The 24,930-nt window shown below is 44.2% G+C and overlaps 1 protein-coding gene across 4 annotated transcripts in view; it reads right to left on the bottom strand.

Moving 5' to 3' along the window:
• Positions 1–2,894: 2,894 nt before the first annotated feature.
• The window catches only part of VWC2 (von Willebrand factor C domain containing 2), a 60,693-nt gene continuing 38,657 nt past the window's right edge, over positions 2,895–24,930 (bottom strand). For 3 of the 4 annotated variants that reach the window (XM_074573581.1, XM_074573583.1, XM_074573584.1), the window contains exon 4: positions 2,895–3,448. In XM_074573581.1, the coding sequence (XP_074429682.1) occupies positions 3,297–3,448 (152 nt within the window). In that variant the 3' untranslated portion in view covers positions 2,895–3,296. The remainder of the gene's footprint in view (positions 3,449–24,930) is intronic. The other variant, XM_074573580.1, reaches the window with a different exon arrangement.

Below are 24,930 nucleotides of genomic sequence, written 5' to 3'. Positions count from 1 at the left end.
AGTGAAGTAGAAGCAGAAATCTCATATTCATGCCAACGCAGCTACATAAGAACATCTGAGAAGAATATTCATTATCCAAGCAACAGACCTTCAAATACAGAATTATTCATGAGTGATCCGCGTGTCTGGAAATACAGCTTTTATAGACACAACCCACCTGCAAAGCTGAAGAACTCCTCAGACGCAGGATGCATCACACTGTTTGCACTGAAGCGAAACCAGCCGAGTACTTAGGCTTCAGTCAGGAAGCCGATATCCTCTGGAGTCTGGGTCACTGGAAATGATGCAGATGGCTTTTCTCTTATTTTATAAAGTTAAATATGAACAGGTGTATTACATGACCAAATCATAACATTTAGACAAATACACGCGGCCACAACAGCAGTTCTGGTTTTTTGCTTAGGGATTCAATGAGTTTAAAGGTGAATGGTCTCCAGTTGCATCCCATATTACCTAATTTTTAACCTTAAATCATTTAATTTCCACATTTTCGTTTCCCACTCTTATAAAGAGAGAGTAAGATTTCTGTTTTAACCCTTTGTCTATGTGAAGTGACATTATGCAGCAGGCTGCAAATCTCGGCTCCCCGGCTCCATTGCCCCCACGCTGCTTGGTGCAGTCACTTTTTGGAGTTTGGCTCTCAGGGTCTTGCGGTGTGTTTGCCTCCATGCTGGGGTTGATGACAGTATCACTGTCTGCTGGGTCTGGCTGGCATGGAGTTATTCTAGAAAGCCTTCTAGAGAAAATGTGCAAGAGAAAATATTTGTAAAAGCTACACTGGAAATACACACTAAAATATCCTTTAACCTTCTACTTACTACTACAGCGAAGGCAGAACTTACCAAAAGAACAAAAACTCAAGCCCTGGGAAGCAGGATAAAGCTTAATAAGAGCCTTCAATGAAGGAGACGTGAAGTGGAAGTAGTCCAAGGTGAGATTTCAACAAACTTAAGCATTATGGCCACACGCTGAAAGATACACAATTCTGAGTCTCTTACGGTTTCACTGAAAACACGTGTGTCTCCTAAAAAGACACCAACCAGCCTATTTGTTTGGAAAGGCAATCCCACACTGAGGTGTAAGTCCACTTTCTCTGCTCTTACTCACGTCACGCAGCTGCGTTCTGTGTGGGTAGTTCCGCTGTCTTGAGGAGATGCGCGTGGAACACCCCTGTCACTCGTGGCACTTTCTCACAGCTGTGCAGATACCTGATTTCGGTAACCAGAAGCCTACACAGAGCTAGCCTTCTGTCGTGTGTCTACTGAATCTTATGAAATGGATAGGTATACTTAAAAGAATACAATTGTTAGCCAAATTGTACCTCCTTTACTCCCAAATAAGCAGCATCTCACTGTGTTAGAGGTATACAATGAATAAGGTACTCTTTTTATAAAACGGCAAAAAAAGTATTTATGTTTGTACCTGAAAGTGTACTTATGGTCTAGGTACAAAAGAGATATGAAACGCTTCCTCCCTTCTTCCAAGAAAACAAACTATCTGTACTCTGTGTCACCCTCCGCTGCTACCAGCAGACCGAGTGACAACCCCGGTATAATATTTTCTGTATCCCTGCTAGGAATTACAGCCACTGGAGAACGATACTTCCAGTGCAATGTTTACATATGTGCACAGCCACTTCTGGCGAAGTTATTACTTACTTGATTTTTGTGTGATTTAAAACAATTTAAATCTAATAATCTGTCTTCCCTTCTCCTGTTCTTCTTGTGACTAATACCACGCACGACTTTGCCACAGGGCTGTCTGCGCAAGAGACAGGAGTTTCTCGATTTCTGATTCTGTCACTCCTCCTCTTCTCCCGTACCATCACTGGGAAAAATATCGCCCACTGACAGACAGACACATGCTCAAAACACAGACGTGAGGTGATAACTGGGATCCACTGAAGTCACTGGCAAAAATCCCACGGTCTTCAGAAGTACCGGAAAATCACATTTCTTATGGATGCAAACCTGGTAACTAGGTTATACCATGGGAGTAAGGAGCAAAGGGTAGGTTGTAATTTAATAAATAGTCGTCTGGTTTTAGATATTGATTCATTAAGTCTAGCCTCTAGCAAAAGCTTAAAGGCAAGTCCATGTTTTAAGTGTTTTTTTGAGCCGTTGCCTTTACAGGTATTCAAAGCAGATGTAACGTAGGAGTTGGTGATAAACTAAACTAAAACCAACACAAATCTCAGCAAAGGCTGTTGATGGCTGAAGCAGGGAGATGTGACTCACCTCACACGCAGTCAGGGTCAGCTTCTGTGCTAAAAATCCTTTGATGGATTCAAAGAGTTGGCTCAAAACCTTCCCTCTTAGCACACTGCGTCACAGACCCTGTACAGATTACCAGAACGAACCAAAAAGTTGAACCAGGCCTTCAGGGGATGGCACAGCTCTCCTGACCACGGATTCGCAGCGTGGAGCCGCATCAGTGGAGGCTTGTTGGGCTGCTCCAGCCCTTCCAAGCTGCATTTCGCCACATCCATTATGCGTTACGTTAATGATGCCGCGTGGTTACTTACCATCATTTCCACCAGCTGGGCGATGCAATATTGTTCACGTCACAGAGGAATCTGTCCTGCTGTAAAGTGTTATGTCTGAGCTGAATATGAGGAATTGATTTTGAGAGACCAGTTTCACTGTTACCCACTGGTCCAGGTTATCTCCGCTGTGGACCAGTAGATAAGCATCCGTGGAACTAAGAGAAGGAACTGACCCACTTCTACACTACAGCAATATTCAGAAATAAGCCCATGTTCTCTGAAAGCAATTCTACTCCGTTTTTTTCAAAAGTAAGAATGTTGAATTTTTGTCATATGCTGGCTCTTTCCTGGCCGACTAAACTGAAGAAAAATACCAAACAAACCAAAAAAATCCCAAGGAAACCCTCATGTGATGAAACTAGAACAGAAACGTCATGTTTTAGCCATGGTGCACAACAGGACGGGCAATGATACAGTACTTTAATCTGTATTGTCTATATAAAACATTTATTTTTAAGCTCTATAATGGTATTATAGAAATACATAGAATATTTTATAGAGTGTATTTTAGTGTACTCACTGTGAAAATAACACATTTATTAAGACAGGTATTCGTATGTCCAAACGTTTGAAATATATGCACTTCTTTGCCTTGCAGTATTACGTTACTTTGAAAAACAAAATATCAGTACTTTATTCTTTGCTCCTCACCAGAATCTTCTCATTCAGATGTCCCTGGGTCATCTAGGGTGCTCACTGCTGGGAGATATTTTATAAAAACCACGAAAAGTACTTAAGATTTGTAGATCTCCTATATCTGTTTGCATTCATGTCTAGTGCACATAGCTTGCCGTTCAATTCTCCAAGTGCCTTCTTCGTAAGTACAGTGACATATAGTGCATTCATCAGTTTTCACCTCCCGGCCTGCTGGAATGACAAGGGTTTCTGCAAAGCAGTTCGGGCCTGAAAAAAGGAAAGAGTTTATTACGTGATGCCCACAGCAGACTGTAATCCAGCCCAGTTCAGTTCACGTCTTGAGGACGGAAAGCCTGACGCAAAGTGAGTGACGCTGGGCACAACAAGCAAAGGTGGGCATCGCGCACGCGGCATAAAAGCGGCAAAGAGAGTAAGGGCCCTGCGCTCTGATGTGGCTGGACATTGTCAGCACGGGCCGTCCCACCCTCCACAGGGCAGGGTGCAATAAAGCCCTTCTGTGAAACATGCAACCGTGACGGAGACCCGGGCACAAATGGACGACGCAGATGAATACAGATCTACGCCAGAGAAAAAGCCAGCTATGGATAATGCGACAGTGCGACTCTAAGCTACTAGAGAGCTGATTATAAATGTTGTTACTTTTTCTCCATTGGAAACATACATTGTGTGTAGTAATCAAAGTATCAGATTAGCTTATTTTCCATATCCTGTGAAAACAAGTCCTTTCCCAGTAGAACGGAAATAGCTCCAGACTCTTCTGAATGAAGACGCTTTTCGTGTATAAAATGAAATATTCCATCTTATGTAAGTCAGCAAGTCTACGAACACCCCTGAATTACACTGAAATAATGTCATTTCCAAGGAAGAGGCAGGAGAACGACCCACCAGCATGACGTTCACAAGACACATCTGGTTCTTTCAAAAGGCGAAATCCTCGCATCTCTCTGCTGCAGAAGGCTGCGAGTGCTGTGTTACCTACGGTTCTATTAAAAAAGAAGTCCATTTCTGCCTTGAAAATCTGCATGTGCTTGTAAAGCGGCACTAAACCCTACCAATCATCTCCTATCCATACACTGGCACGCCCTCAGAGGAACCCGTCCCTCCCGTGCACGAAGCACACACAAGAGCTGCCCAGGCAGAGCCTGGCCACTCAACAGCACCTCGGTACCACCATCCACCACGGAGGGATGTGCAGCGGGGACCAGCAAATATTGACTGGATGCAGCCAAAACGCTTGAAAAAATACGGGTGTGCAAAACGCTTATCAACTGCCAACCTATTTGCCACGCAAGTAAATAAATCACAGATGAAATTCAGTCTTCCATTGCCAGTGGTCTACTGTAAGACCTAAGGCAAACAGTACGGCCTCTTCTTCTAACACAAAGTATTTCTTTTTTTTAAGTGCTCGCTCTGAAAACTAAAGGCAGGTGCACGCTGCACATTTTAAAATACAAACCAAACAGTTCACAAATCAATTTTAATACTTATCTCTTTGGATCAGGTTATGTGTTTGTGTACTGACACTGCAGCTTGAGAATTAGTTGCCAAATTGACAATAATGAAGGTCTTTCCTCAAGGAAGAAGAAAGAAGAGGCCTGCAAGACTTGCAGAAATTTGTTTCACCAAATCATACCCATTAATCCTCCAAATATTTAAGCCAGTGTTTTGTTTTAGGACTGACTGTTGACAAAGATCTTTCACATGTGGCTTCTTCCCTAGTTTTGGGTGGCTTCTGGCCCATTCAAGGCTTTGGATGCAGTACGGATACCAAAATACAGCATACCTCATGTAAAGTTACCTGCTTTACTAACTCAGTGTTCCTGTGGTACGTTTGTGTTCGCAGCTCCCTCAGTCTGTCCATGTAAAGTGCCACCGGGTTGGACAACCCAGGAAGGAGGACTTTGGGGTGGGAGACCTGCTCCTGGGTCCCACCACACACTGGGAGATGCCCTGCCTTTCAGCTGAGATAAAGCAGCGTTATTAACTATGCTGTCCTTGGTGGAACTTTAAAAGATTTCAACTCTAACCTATACAATTCTAATTACCGTTCAGTTAAACCCAGTATTCTTCTTGCACCTAATAAACTTCACTCCCAAGACGGGTTTCACCCGCCCATTAGGTAAAGATACTTGCATGTTTTGCATGCTGGCCTGTAAGAGCCCCAGGATTTACAAAGCTATATTAACAAAGAGTTAAAATATTAAAAGCGGAAACTACTTTCCATGGAGAATTTGCACGAAACCTACAAGACCACTTGAAATTTAAACACTATGCAAAAGGCACAAGAGGAACCAAAGTGATGTCAATCCCCGGTGCAGGATTTATTTCATTCTGGGAAAGTAAATGTTACAGGGTATACTTGGTTATAAAAATCATCCAGGGAATGAAATGAAAACACTGCAACACGCGTAATACAGTTCACTAGGATTCAGAATGTAAATGCCTCCATTCACAATTAGCAGCACTTTAATGCCAAGCGTGACTACTCCTTCTTACATCAGAAAAGTTATTAAATGTAAAGATACAGCAAGTTATCCCTAAATTGTTAAATTGTTTAATATGGGGGAAAGCCATTGTGTTGGTAAATTTACAGAAGAGCAGTAACCATCTACTTGAGAAAGGGACCCTACAAAAACAAATGACAGCAACAAAGTATGTTATGGAGCAAGCTAGATTACTTTTTAGTATCATGCAACTTTTCTACAGAAAATTGCCAGTCTTCTGGTTCTTCATTTGCACCCATCATTACTGTAACTGCAAATCCTGTATAGTACTTAGACTGGCATCTTTTCCTTTGCAGTGTCGTGCGCAACCAACATTGTCGTTAATGTTACAGAAAAGGTCATCAATGAAAAAGCTGAATTGATTATATTACAGCAGCACCATGCACATAAATTCCAGTACAATATAGCGTCCAAACAGGGGAAAATAATCCCACAGCTCTCCTTTTATCATTTCTCCACATCCTCAGACTTCTTCTAGGGAAAAAAAACCCCTGAGCTCCACCCCAAACCTCATCCAATTTTCAAGCTGTATGAGTTAGTCCTGGCTCTTGGTGCCCTGTGGCTCCCTTCCTACCAAGCAGGCGACGCTCCTCCCTTTCCTTTTCCTTTGAGGAGTGGCCACAGAAACCCGACATACACGGCTGGACCGGCCAGAGCAGACCAGCCTGCAGCGATGGGGGACACGTGGGGTGGCAGCATTGGGACTCTCAGTGTGGGGCTGCCCCGGCTGCACCTCCGGCAGCCCTTCCCTGGTCCCTGCCAGTTGGACAGATGGTTCTGATGAAGCAGCTCATGATCTGATTCTCCGTCTGCCTAAAAAGACAGTGGGGAAACTGAGGAACTGAAGATTTTAAGCAGACACTGGGGCAAAGAGGCAGAGCGGGCACACAAAGGCTGATGTTAGACTCAGGAGTGCCATCTCCTTGTCTCCCTTAGCAGAGGGAGGCGGAAGCACGTGTCTCCTCCACCTTCAGAGCAGATAAACTGCCCTGAAGGCATGGCATTTGCTGAAACTACTGCTTTACTTAAAACTGGGCAGTTTATATTGATTTAGCAAGATTTGCAGCTTCCCATCCCAAAGGGCGAGACGCTTTGTGAGTTTTAAAAAAAGTCTGCAAAATTACCCGACTTTCCACATGAAAAGCATTTCCAAGTAAATCCGGGCTGTTCCAACTCCGAAGCGGTGGTGGGCTTCCTGAACCGATGTTGCTGTTGCAGGAGCAGCGAACAGTGAATTTCTCCTCCTTGGTCTACAAAGCAGGCTGCCTGCTTTCTCAGCTCCTGCTTGATAACAGCACGGCTCTGCCCGGCTTTAGCACCCAGTACTCGTTCAGTGCAGCAGTGGCTTGTTTGAGCTTGTTTGATCTTCAGTACGAACCTCCTGGGCCCCTTCCCCAGCCGTATACACTTATATAGCTCTAAGGAAGTCAGCGGTGCTGCACATCGTCGCAGTCGATGAAGATCTTGCCATATCACTCTTAAATCTGGCAGAAAATTCAATATGACATATTGTACCAATTCCGAGCGCAGCTTGAAATCTACCACGACATCATTTGTTTTCCTAAAGTATATACTGGCGCTGTCAGACTCCGCTTGAGCCATGCCATGCTGGTATCAGCAGAGATTTCTTTCCTAGGGCTAAGGCACAGTTGCTGCCGTCTCAGCGATGTCTTGAAGCAGCGAGTTCAGTGCAAATCCTCAGTTCTCACACTGAGCACCAGATTGGCACGCAGCTCTCGGCTTCCCCGCATCCGAAACGGGGAATGCTAGCTTCCAAAAGCAACATTTATACTGGGATCTAAGGAACTAGGAAGGCATGTTTGGTGGTTAATTCACTGAGAGTTTATGGCAGGGTTCTTGCCTCTTAAATCCTTAAAAACTAAAAAAGTTCAAAAATCTCATTGGGGTAAATGCTGCCATTGTAATGTTTCTCAAAGTCCTTATGGTGGTCTTGTGAAAAGCTCCCAATGACTTATATTTTATGCTTCCGTGTCGACAAATGCAAGCACCTAATTAAAATGCAAATTTTGTTATCTCGGAAGAAAACAGCCGATCCCAATTATCAGCAGCAAATGCCCAAGCCACTCACCTACAGCAGCAATAGCACCTGTAACCTTGACAACCTCGCAAGAGGGTCTCTGAAGCTTCTCCTCCTCCTCCTCTCCTTCTACAAAACCCCAGCTGTGCTCTACAGAGCTGCGCCTGTTTCGTCTGCAGCCCGTCCCTGCTTTTGCTTGGGCACGTGTTCCCATCAAGTTAAAAAATATAAGATACAGCAATTTGGCAAATCGCGTTTTAATCTACTGTTTTCATCGTGTGTTAAGCCAAATTATGGACAAAGAAATCTGTTCAACTGCAAGTTAATGTGTTTGCCTGGAGAATAAGTCACGGCAAATTTTCTCCAATTAGAACTACAGTGACAACCTCTGTAATGTAACACTTTGATGTAAGACTGCTTTGGGCTCTGGTTTATACTAAATTCGCTAATAGCTGCCCTTTTAATAGCTCCTTGCAGCAGTCAAACGGGTCACTTGCAAGGTACCTGACAGCAGACCTGTCTGCCCTGACAGTTATATGGCATTCATCACTGTGGTATTAGAGCACTTTGTAAATGACACAACCTCAACATTTAGCTCAGTCTTTTTTTTTTTCTTTCTTTTTTTTTTTTTTCAAGTTTCACGGAGAGATTTCCAATGGTTACACCACGAAAACAGAGATCCTACTCCTTCTTCTCAAAGTTTTGAGAAGCGTGAAGCCGTGCTGGGTGAGATCAGGGGTTCGCCTGCACCTGCAGCAGCCAAAAAGAGATAAATGGGGAAGTGTATGGGAACAGAACAAGTACAGTTCCTAAAACACGCACCCAGCTTCCAGCACTTTCTGAGTCAGAAGCTTCATAAATGGCTCCTGTGTGCTGAGCTAATGGAGTTAATGGGTGGAGTTCATAGATTTCTGTATGATTAACCTCTCCAAAATCCTGCTAAACCCATATATACAGCACTTGGTGGCAAGAAGGTCCACAGCTCTTGCACACAGGGCAGAACAGTTTTCTGTTGTTGTCTGACACCTTCCACCCGCTACCTAAATTTTGTACGCCCAAATCCTCATAGTGGAAGAGGCAATAACAACCACCCCCCTCTTCCACGCTGTTCATGAGCTTATAGACCTATACCATGCTTCCCTTCCTTCCCATCACCTTGCCTGCAGCCTGAGGAGGCCGGTTCTGCACCCCCACCATCCCTGCTGACCTCCCCACACCTCTCCCAGTTCTGACACCTCCTTTTTGAGTTGTGAGGACCCGACCTGTGCACCATGCACAAGCTGTAGCAACACCACAGACTTGTACAGTAGCACAGTGATATTCCCTGTTTTGCTTCCCATTTCCCTTCTGCTTCCTGACATCTGCCTTTCTGTTGTGGCCACTGATGAAAAAGTTGAGCTGATATTACGAATTTTATACCAGATAGAAATCTTACAGAAACAAACATTTCATTACACTCAAGTCAAATTCTGATGCAGCCTTTCTGCGTTACAGGAAAGTTTCACTTTCCCACAACGGTACTTGACAGTCTTCCATGTACAGCAAGAGCGTTCCTGTTGTTCAGCAATTTCAGGAACATGCCAGGGAAAGCGAAGCCTTCCCTCCCATCTTTCAGATCTTTCTTCTTTCTGACATTTCGAGACTTCCTCCAGGTTCTATTGCAGATGCCAGAGAGACTAACAAAGCCCCGAGATGAAAGAGGAGATGCAGACAAGCTCCCAGCCTGCATTTCAAGCCGTCTGCCGCTGCCGATGGCCCGGGATGCCACCGCACAAAACCAGGGACTCTTCCGCACCCCAGCTGGAAGTTACACCTGAGAGCTAGGACAGCCGAACTATGGGTGGTGGGTGGCTGTGCCTAGTTCCCGATGAGCTGGAATGAAGTCCCTTACTCACCTGCCAAGACATTTGAGATGGGTTTCGAGATGTGCCAGCACCGCATGGCAGGACAAAATAAGGCTGCTCCACCATGTGGCACCGCAGCAGCGAGATTTCGAGACGCAGGCATTACCTCCCTCATCCCTCTCAAATCTCATCGCTTCCTCCAGAGATGGCATCTGTACCGACTTTGCGCCCTTCCGATCTCTAATCTCTTCTAAAGGGTCTGTATCTCACTGACTTGATTTTGTTTCCCTCTCATGCGGATATATATAAAATACCTCTATCTCCTGCGCGATGTCAGCTCGAAAGATAAAGCACAAAAAGCAGCTGGCAAAAGCAGCCTGTGACTGGGAGTAGAGCGGACTCTCATTCTCTCACAAAAATAAGTTCATCACCCCTGCTGCTGTCACCGCGCCAACCGCTCCCAGTCCACTGCAAACTTTTACTCGCCTCAGTACCTTTGGACGCTACCGAACCGAGTCCAAAAGAGAGTTTTCAATTACGGAATAAGGATTCAGGTAGACCCAATTTTAAGAGCAATTTGGGACCCCGAAGAACCATGTACTATTTCTGTAGTTTATTGATGCCTTAAGATCCTGGCAGCCAGAGAACCATGGCAAATATCCTAATACCCTTCCAGTTTATGTGTGTGTGTGTGTGTATATATATATGAGAGGGAGAGGAAAAATAAAGCTATTCATCCATTTTGCAATTTTACCTTGCTGCTATGTGAAATAAGAAAAAGGCAGTGTGCGCAATGTGCTACATTTCACGAAAGCAGCGTTTTGTTCATGTTAGATAGAGCCTTGGTGCTTTTAAAAATAATAAAACCCCTCCCTCTGTTAGAGTCATGTTTTGTTAGATGCACAGGGAACTGACAGATTGGAAGAAAATCTGCCAAGGGCAAAACAATTAAAAATAACATTTTGCCACCTAATTTAGAAGGATGGGCACAGCAGCACCTGCTGTGAGCAGACAGACAGAAGGAAGCTCAATGAAGTTCTCCTGTAACTAAACGGGGTGATGATGTCCTCAGTGGCACTGCTGTGACAAAGCGGGTATCAAAGCTCGGGCACTTGCTGTGGTCTAAGTGTGCCTGAGTGTGTGCGCACGTGTGCGTGCAGGTGCTTTTAATCTGGAAGATAAAGCAAGCTATAATCTTACTTAGGCCTGGGTTTTAATATTTTGCTTGAGAGACCCACAAGCCCTGTTTATGATTAAGTTCTGTTGTTTTACTTTTTCATTTATTGGATGTGACAGCACTATTGATTAATGCTTTGTTCCGGCTCCAGCCCTAGAAATTGAAGGAGTGTCCAAAAATCCCACAGAACACAAAACAAAGCCACCACAGCCACTGGAACGATCCTTTCCACCACCGCTTTGTCTCAATTTTGATTCTCCATCGCCTTGCACTTTGCGGTGACGTTGGTATCCCTGGAATGACAACGCCAGTGCTACGAAACCAGGGCTGCACAGTTACTTTTGCACAGATAAGAACTGCTTGCGGGAAGGGAACAGTCCATAATCCTGCCGCCACTGCTGTCCCCTTGGATTTTCATGTGTATTCAGAGAGCAGAATTTCAGATATCTGCTTTGTATACCAAATAAAAAGAAGGAAAGGAACATCGAACACTAAACAATCCAATACCGCATGAGCCAGACAGAAAACCTCGGAGCATCAAAGGGCCCAATTAAATAGGAGGCTCGAGTGCCACTGTGCTGCTTTCGGCTGGGATAGGGTTAATTCTCTTCATAGTAGCTAGTATGGGCCATGTTTTGGACTGTGCTGGAAACAGTGTTGATAATACAGGGATGTCTGAATTACTGCTGAGCAGTGCTTACACAGAGTCAAGGCCCTTCCTGCTCCTCACACCACCCCACCAGCCAGCAGGCTTGGGGTGCACAAGAAGTTGGGATGGGGGCAGCCAGGACAGCTGACCCTAGGGGTCAGAGATATGACCAAAGGGATATTCCATACCATATTGCGTCATGCTCAGCATATACAGCTGGGGGAAGAAGGACGAGGGGGACATTTGGAGTTATGGCATTTGTCTTCCCAAGTAACCATTACGCACGATGGAGCCCTGGAGGTGGCTGAACACCTGCCTGCTGATGGGAAGTAGTGAATTAATTCCTTGTTTTGCTTTGCTTGTGTGTGAGGCTTTTGCTTTACTTATTAAACTTATTTTACTCTTCCGATTCCATCCCCCGTCCCGCTGTGAGGGGAGAGAGCGAGAGGCTGCGTGGTGCTTAGTTGCCAGCTGGGGTTACACCACCACAGCCATAAAAATAAACTACATCAAACAGCTTCCCTTATCAGAGAAAATATAGAGAGACTTGAATACTCTACTTAAAATGATTTTTAGAAGTCCTGTGACTTATAAAGGAATATCGTGTTCCACTCAGAAACAGCACCAATTAAACATCAGCTGAACATTGTGTGTACGTTAACAGAAAATTACATAAACACGTAGAAGCCAGCAAGCCACGCACCAATTTTGCGCTCAGCTTTCTTGCAGCTCAGTCACCACCCAGAAGATTAGGAAATTAGAGACACGGGGCTCGAACGCATGGGGAAAACTCATGTCAGATGCCTCAGACAACAGAAACCCTCGGGGGCTGGCCCTGACACCTGGGACCAGGTTTCCACCCATGTTACACTGGCAGAAAGCCGCCTGCCCGTGCTCCCCCCCAGCTCTCTGCTCCCTCCTGCACCAGCCAGGCCAGACGGTGAACCAGCCTGGGCCAAAGCCGGCCTGGACGGGAGGAGGGTGATTTTGGTCCAGGACGTGCCCTGCAGCGCAGCATCCTGCAGAGATGCTGATGCTCGCGGTGAAGCGGAGCCCCGGCAGCTGGATGGAAGAGTGGGGGTATGCAGCAAAAGCATCGTCTACCTGCTTGGAAACTATTTTGGAAGCCCAGAGAGGGACGTCATGTCCAAGAAAACAAGCCCGACGACGCATGGCTAAACTTTCCCTTGGTTACAGAAACTGCGGAAGCATCGCCAGGCACGGTGGGGACAGACGGACTGACGAGGGTGGTGGGATGTTGTGTGGGCTGCAGCAGGGTGAGTGGCTGCCCGCCCCAGCCGTCATAGCATGGGGGCTTAAAAGCTCTGCTGCTGACCTTAACGGGGCTAATCCTTCCCTTTCTTAAGCTCTTTATTCATCCCGGTGACCCTGCCAAGCTCGGTGGGGTTACTGGGGGCCTGGTGAAAGACCTGCTCAGCACTAAGTCATCTTCCTCGTGCTGGGAAACACCGGCTTGCTCTTCAGACTAAGCAATGCCTTTGTTGGAAGAGCCTCAACAAGTTATTCTAAAAACTATTATGCAGATTTAAATAGGCTGCACTTCCAAAAGCAGGCGCTACAGGCCGGTAATTTAACGCATCACAGACCTGCTGCAAACACTGGAACTAAAAGCACATTTTAATTAGCCCAAGCACGGCAGCACTGTGGGCTGCAGCGTCCATCAGGCAGGTTAGTTAGGTCGCTGAGAAGTGTACGGTTAACTCAGGCTGTAACACACAGGATTGTATGTGTCCTGAAACACATACTAAATGCCGGATGGTAATGAAAGGAGAGATTTTGAGAATTATCATGGAAAAATCCCTAAAGACTCCGACTAAATTGAAAGCTAAAGTGGTACCGAAGTAGAGTATAATGCTGCTTTGGCAATGAAGTGGAATTTAAATCAGTGCATTTTTCCAGTCACTATAAAACACTGAGTAGCGAGAATGCAGTACGCAAGGATGGCCACTGGCTACGTACTGCTACAAGGAATTATTCAATCAAACCAACAAAACATTATCAGTCAAGCATCAGCCATTTTTTCACCGCATTTTAGAATAAACACACTGAATACTGTTAAATCAGGGATTATCTTTCTTACCAAGAATGATTTATATCAAAATACTGAACGTAGTGTCATTCAGATCCAGACAGACTGTCACAGCAGACAGTGACAACTCTCCCAACTAAATAGTTCCCATGCAAAATTAGGGGGTTTGTAAGGGCTTGGTTTGGCTTTTTTGTTGTTATTTCGAGTTTCGGCATCATAACCGATGCTTTTGGTTTGGTTTTTTTTTTTTTGTTGTTTTAGTTATGACCTTAGGGGCTTGCCTACAGAGACAGCTTTCCAGCCCCTTAGCCAAATTCACCAGAGTTGGTTTACTCTGGTTGCAGCTGTAAAGATGCACCTAACACCTCTCTCTCTAATCTGCTCGAGTGATACACGCTAACCTAGGAAAAGGCACCTCCCCTGAAGGAGCAGCGGTTTGGGGGTCTCAGACACCCGTGTAACCCTCTGATACAGACAAGCTGTGAGCAACCTTGTCAGCTGCAAGAAAAGGGAACAGAAATCGAGAGTCTTAAAGGGGACAGAGTTTGTGCAATCACAGAAATAAGTGGTCCGTCACATCTGAACTGCTCAGCTTCATACCCACAGACGTTGGTCCCGTGGCAGTTTCTGGACTGTATCTGCGACGTTGTGCTCATTTTATCCATTTCCTTCGAGTTGCATGACAAAAGGTAAGAAGTCAGCCAAGACCAATCCCAGCGTAACCGTTATTTAACACATAAAAAAGCAGTTCCTCAAAGGACTTTTAAAAATATATATACTGAAGACTGACCGCTTTCTCTCCCCCTTCTAATTTAGAATGTTTCCAAAAATCTGCCTCCTAAAAATAGCTAAATAACACCTTTTATGACAGAGACAGAAGTGAAAGGGATCTATGCCAAAAAAAATTATAATCGTTGGCATGCCATACATCACTTTAAAATGTAATGAGTTCTAACAACATCTTTGCCATGCATTGTTAGCTTCATTGGCTGAAATAAAAAGCTGTACTTCTTAAAAGCAGGTGTAGCGCATGGGAATCAAAACGGAAACCGAAGAACCTGTTTACTCCCCAGTCCTAATGAATTACTACTATCTGTAGGTGTGAAAATGTACAAAATATACCATTGTAACTGCTGATTGTTTTAACATGATACTAATATTATGTGAATATACCTGTAAAAACCAGAGATGTTAAGTTTTCCTACGAAAAAATTCTTTATCAACTTTAAGATGCACCTAAGTTACTTTGCAACTGAGGAAAATCACAGTCTTTTTATGAGCAAAAGAGAGGCTATGCTTTGCCCTCCGTGCTGCTGAATCAATAATTCTACCTTTTCTTCCCCTTTAATGATTTTCCCCTGGTGGTTATGAAACACAGCGCTGAGCTTGCTTTGGAAAGACTGTATTTCGTACCCGTTCAGGAAGGCGAATAGAAAATACCAGAAAAACGCTGCCGTGAAGAGCACACCCTTCCTGCCCCTGGTACCCGGAGCAGCTCTGCTCCCACGGCCGGCCAGGATGCCACCCGGGGAAACTCTGGTGTCGGTCCCTACCCCAGCGCACTCCTCCTGGACACCCACAGCCCTGGGGACAAGTCACTCAGCACCAACTTTGCCACCTAAAACTGAGGGATCTGGTCCAAGCCAGCCCCGTGTAGAAAGGGAAAGGCAGAGGCACCTCCAGGGAGCAAGGCATCGCATCTCCTTCGGACCGGTGCTGAAGGAACCACAATGGTTCCCGAGTCTGGTCTGCAGGTTGTCCCCTTCACCTGCAAGCAGATGCCTCCCTCACGTTTCAGCCCAATTTCTGACATGGGCTCATACTGCTCTCTTACTTTATCGAGGTCTTGCACAGAATAAAGACTGAGACGCTAGAATAGCATAGCAATTTGGACAACGAAAATACCCAGGATAGGAAGGGGTGCACCAAATAATAGCTGTTGTTCTGTTGATCAGGAACTGTCAACAAGTCAGAGCTGCAAGTTTAAGACCTCATTCCTGAGGAGACCTCACATGCTCAACTTAGGACCATGTCTAATGACACCTGTTTAGAAATGCAACCAGGTACTAAGTAAATCTACATATATTTCAGTTGCAACACAGAAATCCATCACTGACTACCAGAAGTTCATTCCCTCTCATTTCTGTTTGCATCATCCTTACGCGACACATGAATCAACAACTGGCTAATGGAGGTGCTTTGGGGTAGGAAGACTGGGAAAGCAGAAGACAGGAAGGCAATTCATTGCAAAGGCAAAAGAGCAGGAAACCACTGCTGTGGGAAGAAACCAAATTAGTGGGATTGCAAGTAAGAAGGAAAAAGGCAGGAAAGCAGTCACAGCGACTGGCAAAATTATTTTAAGGGATCATCTCTTTGTGGAGATGGAAAGACAGGTGATTTGAAGTGAGAGACATGAATCATGAAAAATATGGGAACCGGTTTTGTTAAATGCAAAGATTGTCTCTCTGAGTCATGCAAATCCTTTCATCTCAGAGAAGTGCAGCAGCACAGAAATTGCATGTCACTCACAAGGGCAGACATAAAAGGATATGCACTACCCAGAAGAAATCTTCCACACAATATCATTCAACTTCTTCATTTCTGGACTTAATTTTCCCATGTGCTGCAAAGTTAAGACCACCACGCGATACTGCAGCGCTCTTCTCCTGTGATGCTATTAGCACACTCTCCTTCTTGCCGTTACACAGGCGTGTGAAATTGGGAAGAGCACAGCAAAGGAGGCAGCCAGCCCCCTTAGAGCAGCCAGACTTGGATGTACATGGACGTATGTCGGCTGGGTCAGGGTCTAGCGAAAGAAACGTAAAGTTGATGATGACAAGCTGCACATTTCATTCATCATTCCTGCTGCCGCTTTTTAAGAGGTATCAGTGGATCTAGTTTGTGTATTTAGCCATCAGCTGTAATGTCAAAGGGCAGGCTGTTTTGGCTAGGAAGATGCAACAGTTCATCCCAGTGAGACAGCACGATACAGACACACCTACAAAAGAAATCAGGGCCCATTTAGAGCCTGCTGTTTTTAGCCAACACAAGCTCACAACCTAAGCAGCCGAAATTCATATAATGGAGGTTGCAAAGATGTCTGCTCCTCTGAAAAGGAAGAGGCAAGATATTCCCAGCCAGCAGCTGAACTATTGAAACATCCTACCACTAAGCCCAAAGCACGTGAGGGCGCAGGTGCTACCAACATTACTGAAGCTCCTGTTCACAGGAGTACCCATCAAGCTCCAGCAAAGCAGCTCTGGGAAAAGTAAGAAATCATATCGGGCCTCTTATTACATTAACGGTCCAGAAAACTGTCCCGGCAAAAACCAAGCTAGCTTCCAGGCAACAGTCCCCAAGATGTCCAAACTGGCATTGGGAGCCTGGGCTGCTTCCTAGATCTCTCTACTCTTTTTTTGCCGGCACATCAGACCTCTGGAGCAGTAACTGAGGCATGAAAGCTAGTCTTTGTATTTACAGTCATAGAATTATTGTAAACCTATTCTTAAATATTTCCACGCATTATGTGTTTCTTGTAAAATTATCTCCAAAGGCAAGTATTATGGAAATAAAAATTCTGGGGGAGAAACAGCTGGTGCTTTTATGTTTATCTGAAAGCTATGTTTGTTTTCTCCTAGGCAAAACCAGAGCCTTAGGAAATTGTAAATGATTCCCAAGACACTTTGAACTGATTTTCATAAAACTCAGATCAGCGCACTAGAAAAAGAGTAGTAAATAAAATAAAAGCGGCAAAACTAAAAATTACACTTTACTTTTCTAATGAAGTTATTACTCCAAAATGTCCTACAACAAACAATTAAGCACTTGATGTATGATTACAATGTTAGCTACTCCATTCATCTTTGGGGTATTCTTCTGCTCAACGGTGATAAAAATGATCACCGCTCACCTGCTGCATACACAGCATAAGCAAAAGTAAGACCTGGGAAGCTGGTGTGGAATATGAGTTACTAGTTTACGTAACCCCCCTAGAAGACAAAACTAAATTAAAAGGAGGAGCTCTTCATTACAGAATGGATCAAAGTGTTGTAAAATACTTTACAGTAGAGCGTTCGGAGACATGGAAGGTGATGTTTCCCACAGAAGAATCGATGACCTAGCAAAGGGGGAATATCAGCCCAAGAGGAAGAAACCACCAGCTCCTCTGACTCATTCCCTTTTGCAAGGTGTCGTTTATTCCTGTCTTGCTCAGGGGCTTAACTTGCAAATATTCCCTTTGCACTTGATATTACATGCTTTAGTAGCACAATAGGTACTTGTAAAGTCTACAACCATTAATGGATTAGTAATTTCTTTTCTCATTCTTTATTACAAGTATGTGTGTAATTTATGCATGTGCCATTGAAATCCGTGTAGTAAGGTGCATAAAAATGAGTTCTGTAAGGACTCTTTGTGAATGAAAGCTTTGGATGGGTTTTCAAGAGAGGATGGAGATGTGGTCGGGAGAGGAATATTCTTAAGGGGTGTCTCATTTCCACTAGAGAATGCATAAAGACTGGAGGACCGAAGATCCAGTCCACAAAGAGCAAACAGCTTAAGAGTCATATGCTATCATCTAAACTGTTTTCCTTCCCATATTATTTGTACCTTTTCCTGCTTATTGCATTGTAAACTCTTCAGGGCTGAGGCTGTTTCTTTCACATTTTTTTTGCGTAGGACCTTGCAAGTTAGAGCCCAAATCCTCACAATAATTATGATCAACATTTTTCTTTCTATAGGACCACGTAGAGCTTTGCTTGACAGTCCAAATACTAAGTGTTAGTTATTTGACATCATTACTAAATTATGAAGCAACAAATCCCATTGAACAGTGAGGAAAAGTTAAAACAAATTAATTCTTTCACGGGTGTGTTAGAGATGAAGGAAACAAAGAATGACCGCAGCCAGAAGAGCTTTCGGGTCTCTAACATTAGTAACACAAACATTCCCACACATGGTAACACTCAAAAATTAACAAGGTGGTTCTGCAGCGATGGAGTCTCATACGTGTCCGTATCCACCACACACTAACAAGCCACCTGTTGTAGTGCTGCGGGAGCTGGCAAATATTTCAGGTTCTCCACAGACTCCGTGACTCTATAAGCCTTGCTCACGTGTCCCCTCCTTCGTCTTCTTTCCAAAAGGAAGAGTGGCAGCCTTTTCAGTCTCTTCTCGTCAGCCAGCCCCATGCCCTCCTGCGTGTTATCTGCTCATCTCCGCACCTTCTCTGCATCCCCTACAGCCTTCCTCGGGCGCAGAGACCAGGGCTGCACCCAGCGCTCACACGTGGGTGCATTGGTGGGGAAAAAAAGGCACTATCGTATTCTCATTACCCTTCTTGACTATGGACAGTATTTCTGATTATGGGCAGTATTTCATTGGCTTTGTTGCCTGCTACCCTGCATTGACCTGGCGATTTCAGAGACCTCTCAGCAACCACCCCTGAGCCCCAGCCGCCGCTTCCCAGTCGAGCACAGAGGCACCGTCTGGATTATTTACCCTATGGGCATCACCGTACACTGAACCTTCTCTGTCATCTTTTCTACTCATTCCATTTTGTGAGCCACATTTGGAGATGTGTGCCACTGGCACAGCGTCCGACAACCCAAAAGAGCTTCCCACCACCCAAAACCGTGGAAATCAATTGCACGGTCCCTGTTACTGGTTCACTGATGAAGACGTCGATTCCTCCAGGAATCAACACAAGAACGCCTTGGCCCCCATGCTCCTTGCATTTTGCTTTACTGGACTTTCTTCCCATGAATGTATCCAACCACTTCTCAAATCCATGCAAATTCTTGACATCCAGGGGAAACCGTGCCAATGACTCCCAGAGTCGCACTCCGCCGTGTACGAAAAAGCACCCATGTCCCTTTGCTTGCTTTGAGCCTTCACCTAATAATTTCACTGAGCCAGACTACTTGTTTTAATGTAAGAGACAGTTGAAGGTGTTATTCAGAAGATGAACAGCTGAAGTTCTCGATAATAAGGATTTTCTCCTTTATGATGCCTTCCAGCCAAGGATTTCAAACCGTAACTTGGGACTTACATGCTGTAAGATTAGCCAGAGGTCTATGAATTTATATTTTGAGGATCTGTTCACTTTCTTAAGCACAAGAATAGCAATGATTTTTAATACATTTTCCCCCTTATGTGTTGAAAAAGGGAAAATCACCGAAATCCTTTAGATGAAAGCGACAGTTTTTCTTAAAATTGCAGTACAGAGACACTAACCAATTTCTAACAACCATTAAATATACTCTCGCTATCTAAAGTGCATGTGGAAATAATGTTTCGAGTATTATTATTTTACAGGTGAACAAGGGATCATTTTATTTCTAAATTGCAAACAACAAAAAAAACAACACAGAATAATTTTTAAGTGAAGTCTTGACCATAATGCTGTGAATAAGACCACTAAAATGCTTTAAAATAGACTAAAGCACTTTGCAACGGAAACTTTTCTACAGAATTTGTATCATTCCAGGCAAATTACATGAAGGAATAAATTACATGAAGGAATAAAATACATCAAGGAGTCTCTTCCCTCTAAGCATGACTGTCAGTTGATTTCTACTGTATCAGGAACATTGCTCCAGGTAAAAACATCCCAGCATCAGGGCAAAACAAACCAGTTGCAAAGATTCTCTGAGGGAATCATGCAAACAGAAGCAATGGCTCTTCAAAATGCCAGCAATAAAAAATAACAGTTAAACGCATCTTCATCTTCGGCTAGTGCTGCAAACACCAGAACTGTCAAAGGATACTGGGACTAAGTAAAAACGCCCTAATCATGGTTAAATAATCAGAATGATAAATTTAGATTTCTGATTTTAAGCCTTCTTGGCACGTTGTGTCATTTTCCCTGGGCACAAAGTCTTAGCAAATAAAACAACTCTACACCTGTAATTACAAGACTCACATTTTAGCTAATTATAGCATATTTATTCATATTAAATAAAACTTGTGTTGACAAGTAGTGATTGAACGCAGATACTGACAAGTCAGAAAGGGGCAAACTTAAAATAGGAGAAAATATCAGATGTAATGGAAGGCAGCAAGAAAAACTTGGCTTTTTATCTCTTTGGCACATCCTCTCCTTAGCCTCCACTTCTTTTCAAAGTGGAGCTTTTAAAAGCTGCACTCACTCACTTATTTTTCCCAATAAGTAATCTATCGCAAGTTCTTCCTGCACACAACATTGCTTTTCAAAGACCATTTCCAACACAGGTTTCTGGTTAAAAGCCAGATTCCACTTCCAGGCTGTTAAAAAGTGAGAAAAAACATCTAAAGGAGAAGGTTGGCCTGCCTAGCTGTATTTGACCACATTCAACTCCCATTATGGGCAGACTTCCGATGGCTTGGTTTCTTATTTGTTTGCTTTCTATTAAAAGAAAGATTTTAAGAAAAGTTTCCACCCCCACCACATTTATTTTTTTCCCCTTAAGATGCTCCTCTGCCCTGTGCTCAGTTTTCAAATGTGAGCTCTATGAAAAAACTGGAGGAAGATTGTGCAGGGCATTCAACTACATATACTTAGGAGAACAGACCACCACGGCCATACAGCAATAGAGAAGGAATGGGCACGGTAAAAGAAACCGTGGAAAAAGACGAGAGTGAGGAAATTAAACAAACAAGCAAGCAAGGTTCCCACGCAGAAATGTGCATGTCTGCACATTCAGGAAACCAGGACCAAGGAGTTAGAAAGATTTCGAAAGAGGTCATGTAATATAACTCAAACACAAGAGCACCCTTTCTTCCTCCAGCCAGCAGGGCACAAGCACTGCACATCTAAACGAGTTTCCTCAAATCTACCCCACTGCCATGCCTACGTGTGCTGCGGTCCCCAGCATCGCCCTCAGCACATTATTTTTCTTACTACCTAAGTCCCCCACCTTCCACGTACACACAATAATCACAGAATCCCAGAATGGTCGGGGTTCGAAGGGACCTTCTGAGATGGCCTAGTCCAACCCCCCTGCCAGAGCAGGGTCACCTAGAGCAGGTTGCACAGGAACGCGTCCAGGCAGGTTTTGAATGTCTCCAGAGAAGGAGACTCCACCACCTCTCTGGGCAGCCGGTTCCAGTGCTCTGCCACCCTCAAAGTAAAGAAGTTCCTCCTCATGTTGAGATGGAATTTCCTGTGTTCCAGTTTGTGCCCGTTGCCCCTTGTCCTGTTGCTGGGCACCACTGAAAAGAGTCTGGACCCATCTCTTGACACCCGCCCTTTAGATTTTGATAAGCATTGATGAGATCCCCTCTCAGTCTTCTCTTCTCCAGGCTGAACGGACCCAGGTCTCTCAGCCTTTCCTCATAAGAGAGGAATCCCCTCGTCATCTTTGTAGCCCTCCAATGGATTCTTTCCAGTAGTTGCCTGTCCTTCTTGAACTGGGGAGCCCAGAACTAGACTCATCCTGCATGCAATTTTCCTACCTTTTAATACCTGCATTCTGTAAATAAAAATACCGTAATCAAAGCACTCTAAGTCCTCATGCCATTTATCTTTCCATCTTTACTCTAGTCTTTCCATCTCTTCCTGATCCGGTCAGATTTACCTTATTTTTTTTCTCGCCCTTAACCCCTCCTGATTTCTGAGAGAACTGCAGGACACCATCTATTGTGCAATGACACAACTTCATGCTGCCGGTTCAAGCACAGACAGTAGATCTGACCAGAAAGGTGCACCATAGCACGTCCTCGCAGAGAGGCACCGCGAGTATACCCAGCCGCACATTGATTTCAGGAATACCACCTCCTGGCAAGGGATTTGCTTTCTCCCCGTGGATGCTGCAAGTTTCATTAGAGGAGTGCACGTTGCATGAATTCACCCGCACATCTCCTGAACCCCTGCAGAACACTGGTAAAAAAAGCTAGTCCTGTCATCTTCGCCGTCCCTAATGCACCCAGGTATGTTCAAGGCAGACTCAAAAATACTGCTACCAGTTTGGTGCTTTCCAACAGCAACATGTAAGCATGCATCTCACAGAGGCTTTTTTTGGGGGGCCCTTTTTTCCCCCCAGCACAAACCAAAGAGCCATATTAAGATGCTAATGGAAATCTAGACAAATATACAGTATATGTTGTCTGTTGTTTTTTTCAGGAAAGTTGTGGTTCTTGAAACCTCAGTGTTTCTAATTTGGGCTAGATGTTGGCTTCATCTGATAGCACCAAGGTGATAACAGAGTTTCTTCATATCATTTCTTTTTGATCATTAACATCATTAACATTAACTGCTAATTTAGGGACTAAATGTCTGGTGACCATCCACATTTTTGGTCATGTTTTTCCCATCTTTCAGTAGACTTTTCTAATCCATCCAAAGCCTCAAGATGCCCCACAGGTTTTAACAAAAAAAGTTGCACGTGCAACTTCCAAACCAAAACATTGATGTCATTTTGCTGAAAATGGCTGTATTCATGCACCTGTGCATGCAATCGTACAAACTAAAATATTAACTCCAGAGAAGTTAAGCCAACTGAGGAGGACTCAGATCTTCCCTCCCAGAAAGGATGACACTGAGGAAACACAGTGAATAATTATGGGCATTTGCTAATCTATGAGTTTAGTATATTACAGTATATTTCTTTGGATGTTCACTAATTCATGCTTGTGGAAATAATTACTTGCAGAAATCGCAGACCAAGCAGATTGTAGAGCATCTTTCAGAGCAGTTTTGCATTAATTGCAGCCTGTGAACTTTTAAGGAGGAGACAGATACCTGTAATCTTTTAATAGAAATGCTTCAAGTTTCTTTGAAAATTGAAGCAATTGAAAATAGGAATGTATACTGCTGCTTGATATAATAATTTCTGTACATATTTGAAACTTGCATTTGCAATGAACATGTAAAGTCAATAAAATTCTACCTAGGTTTTGCATTGGTGAGAATATACTGGAGCCACATTCAAATACGCCACTTAGAAGAGACATCATCACGCCCACACCCCCAATCTTCTGGTCAATAAAAAGATTTTTCTTAAATAATACACAACTTCTATAGTTCTTTCTGTGTTAAGGTGGCATGCACACAGACATACACGCTCAAGTTATTACGAAATTTAAAACTGCTTAACTGTGCAATACGGAGTGAAAACCTAAGTCCCTATGCACATACATACGGACAGAGGAGCAGCATGAAAAGGAACTGATAAGCAAGAACTGTTGCTTAATTGTAGATTATATAGAATAGTAGCATTTAATGCTCTATCAGAGACCCTAATCATGATACAGTGTACTACTGTATAATAGAACTTGTTCTCCCGTCATTCGCTGTCAAGCAAGAAAAAAACAGATGAGGGAAGAGAGAGGGTTTTCCATTCACATCATTTTAAACATCAGGAAGTTCTAAAAATCTTATTTTTTCAAGGTCACAAGGAAACTGTGGCAAAGCGGAGGTCTGCATGAACATATTTAGCAGTGTTCACAGCGTGTAAAAAATGAGCCAGATCCATGGCTGTTATACACCAGATTACCTCCATTGTCTTTCAAGTGTGAGCTTGAATGACTTGCATTAATAGAGCCCTGCTGAGGATGCGGACCAATCCTATTTTGCTGCATAGTTGTTAACTACAGGACTAGGAATGAGGGCAAGAATTTCAGTATTTCCTTTTTGAAGGTAAGCTTATACTTTCAGCATACCACCAGTACCTTTGCAAATGGAAACGAAGTAAAGCTAACCATGTCCAGCCTGAGGGAGATAAACCTGCTAGGGGCAATGATGCCTAACTGGTACAGGGGGGGCGTATTTCCCACCAGTCACAGACACACAGCCTGGCACAGCGGGAAATCACAGAATCACAGAATCTTAGTGGTTGGAAGGGACCTCTGAGATCATCGAGTCCAACCACAAAAAAAAAAAAACAAAAACAAAAACACAAAACCCACCTACTAAACTCCACACCCACAACCCCACACATAACACCCCACCACAAACAATAATCTTGGGCACTAGAGCACGCCCTGAAGAGCCATGTCTACACGTTTCTTAAATACCTCCAGGGATGGTGACTCCACCACCTCCCTGGGCAGGCTGTTCCAGTGCCTGACCACTCTTTCAGTAAAGTAATTCTTCCTAATATCTAATCTAAATCTCCCTTGCCGCAGCTTCATACCATTTCCTCTGGTCCTGTCGTTATTCCCTTGGGAGAAGAGGCCAACCCCTGCCTCTCTACAGTTTCCTTTCAGGTAGTTGTAGAGGGCAATGAGGTCTCCCCTCAGCCTCCTCTTCTCCAAGCTAAACATGCCCAGCTCCCTCAGCCTCTCCTCATAGGACTTGTTCTCCAGACCCCTCACCAGCTTGGTGGCTCTCCTCTGGACATGCTCCAGCACTTCAATGTCTTTCCTGTAGTGAGGGGCCCAAAACTGAACACAGTACTCGAGGTGAGGCCTCACCAGTGCCGAGTACAGAGGCACGATGACTTCCCTACTCCTGCTGGCCACGCTATTCCTGATACAAGCCAGGATGCT

This window comes from Larus michahellis, chromosome 2 (assembly GCF_964199755.1).
Source record: "Larus michahellis chromosome 2, bLarMic1.1, whole genome shotgun sequence".
NCBI lineage: Eukaryota > Metazoa > Chordata > Aves > Charadriiformes > Laridae > Larus > Larus michahellis.
This window is presented reverse-complemented; position numbering and strand designations above follow the sequence as displayed.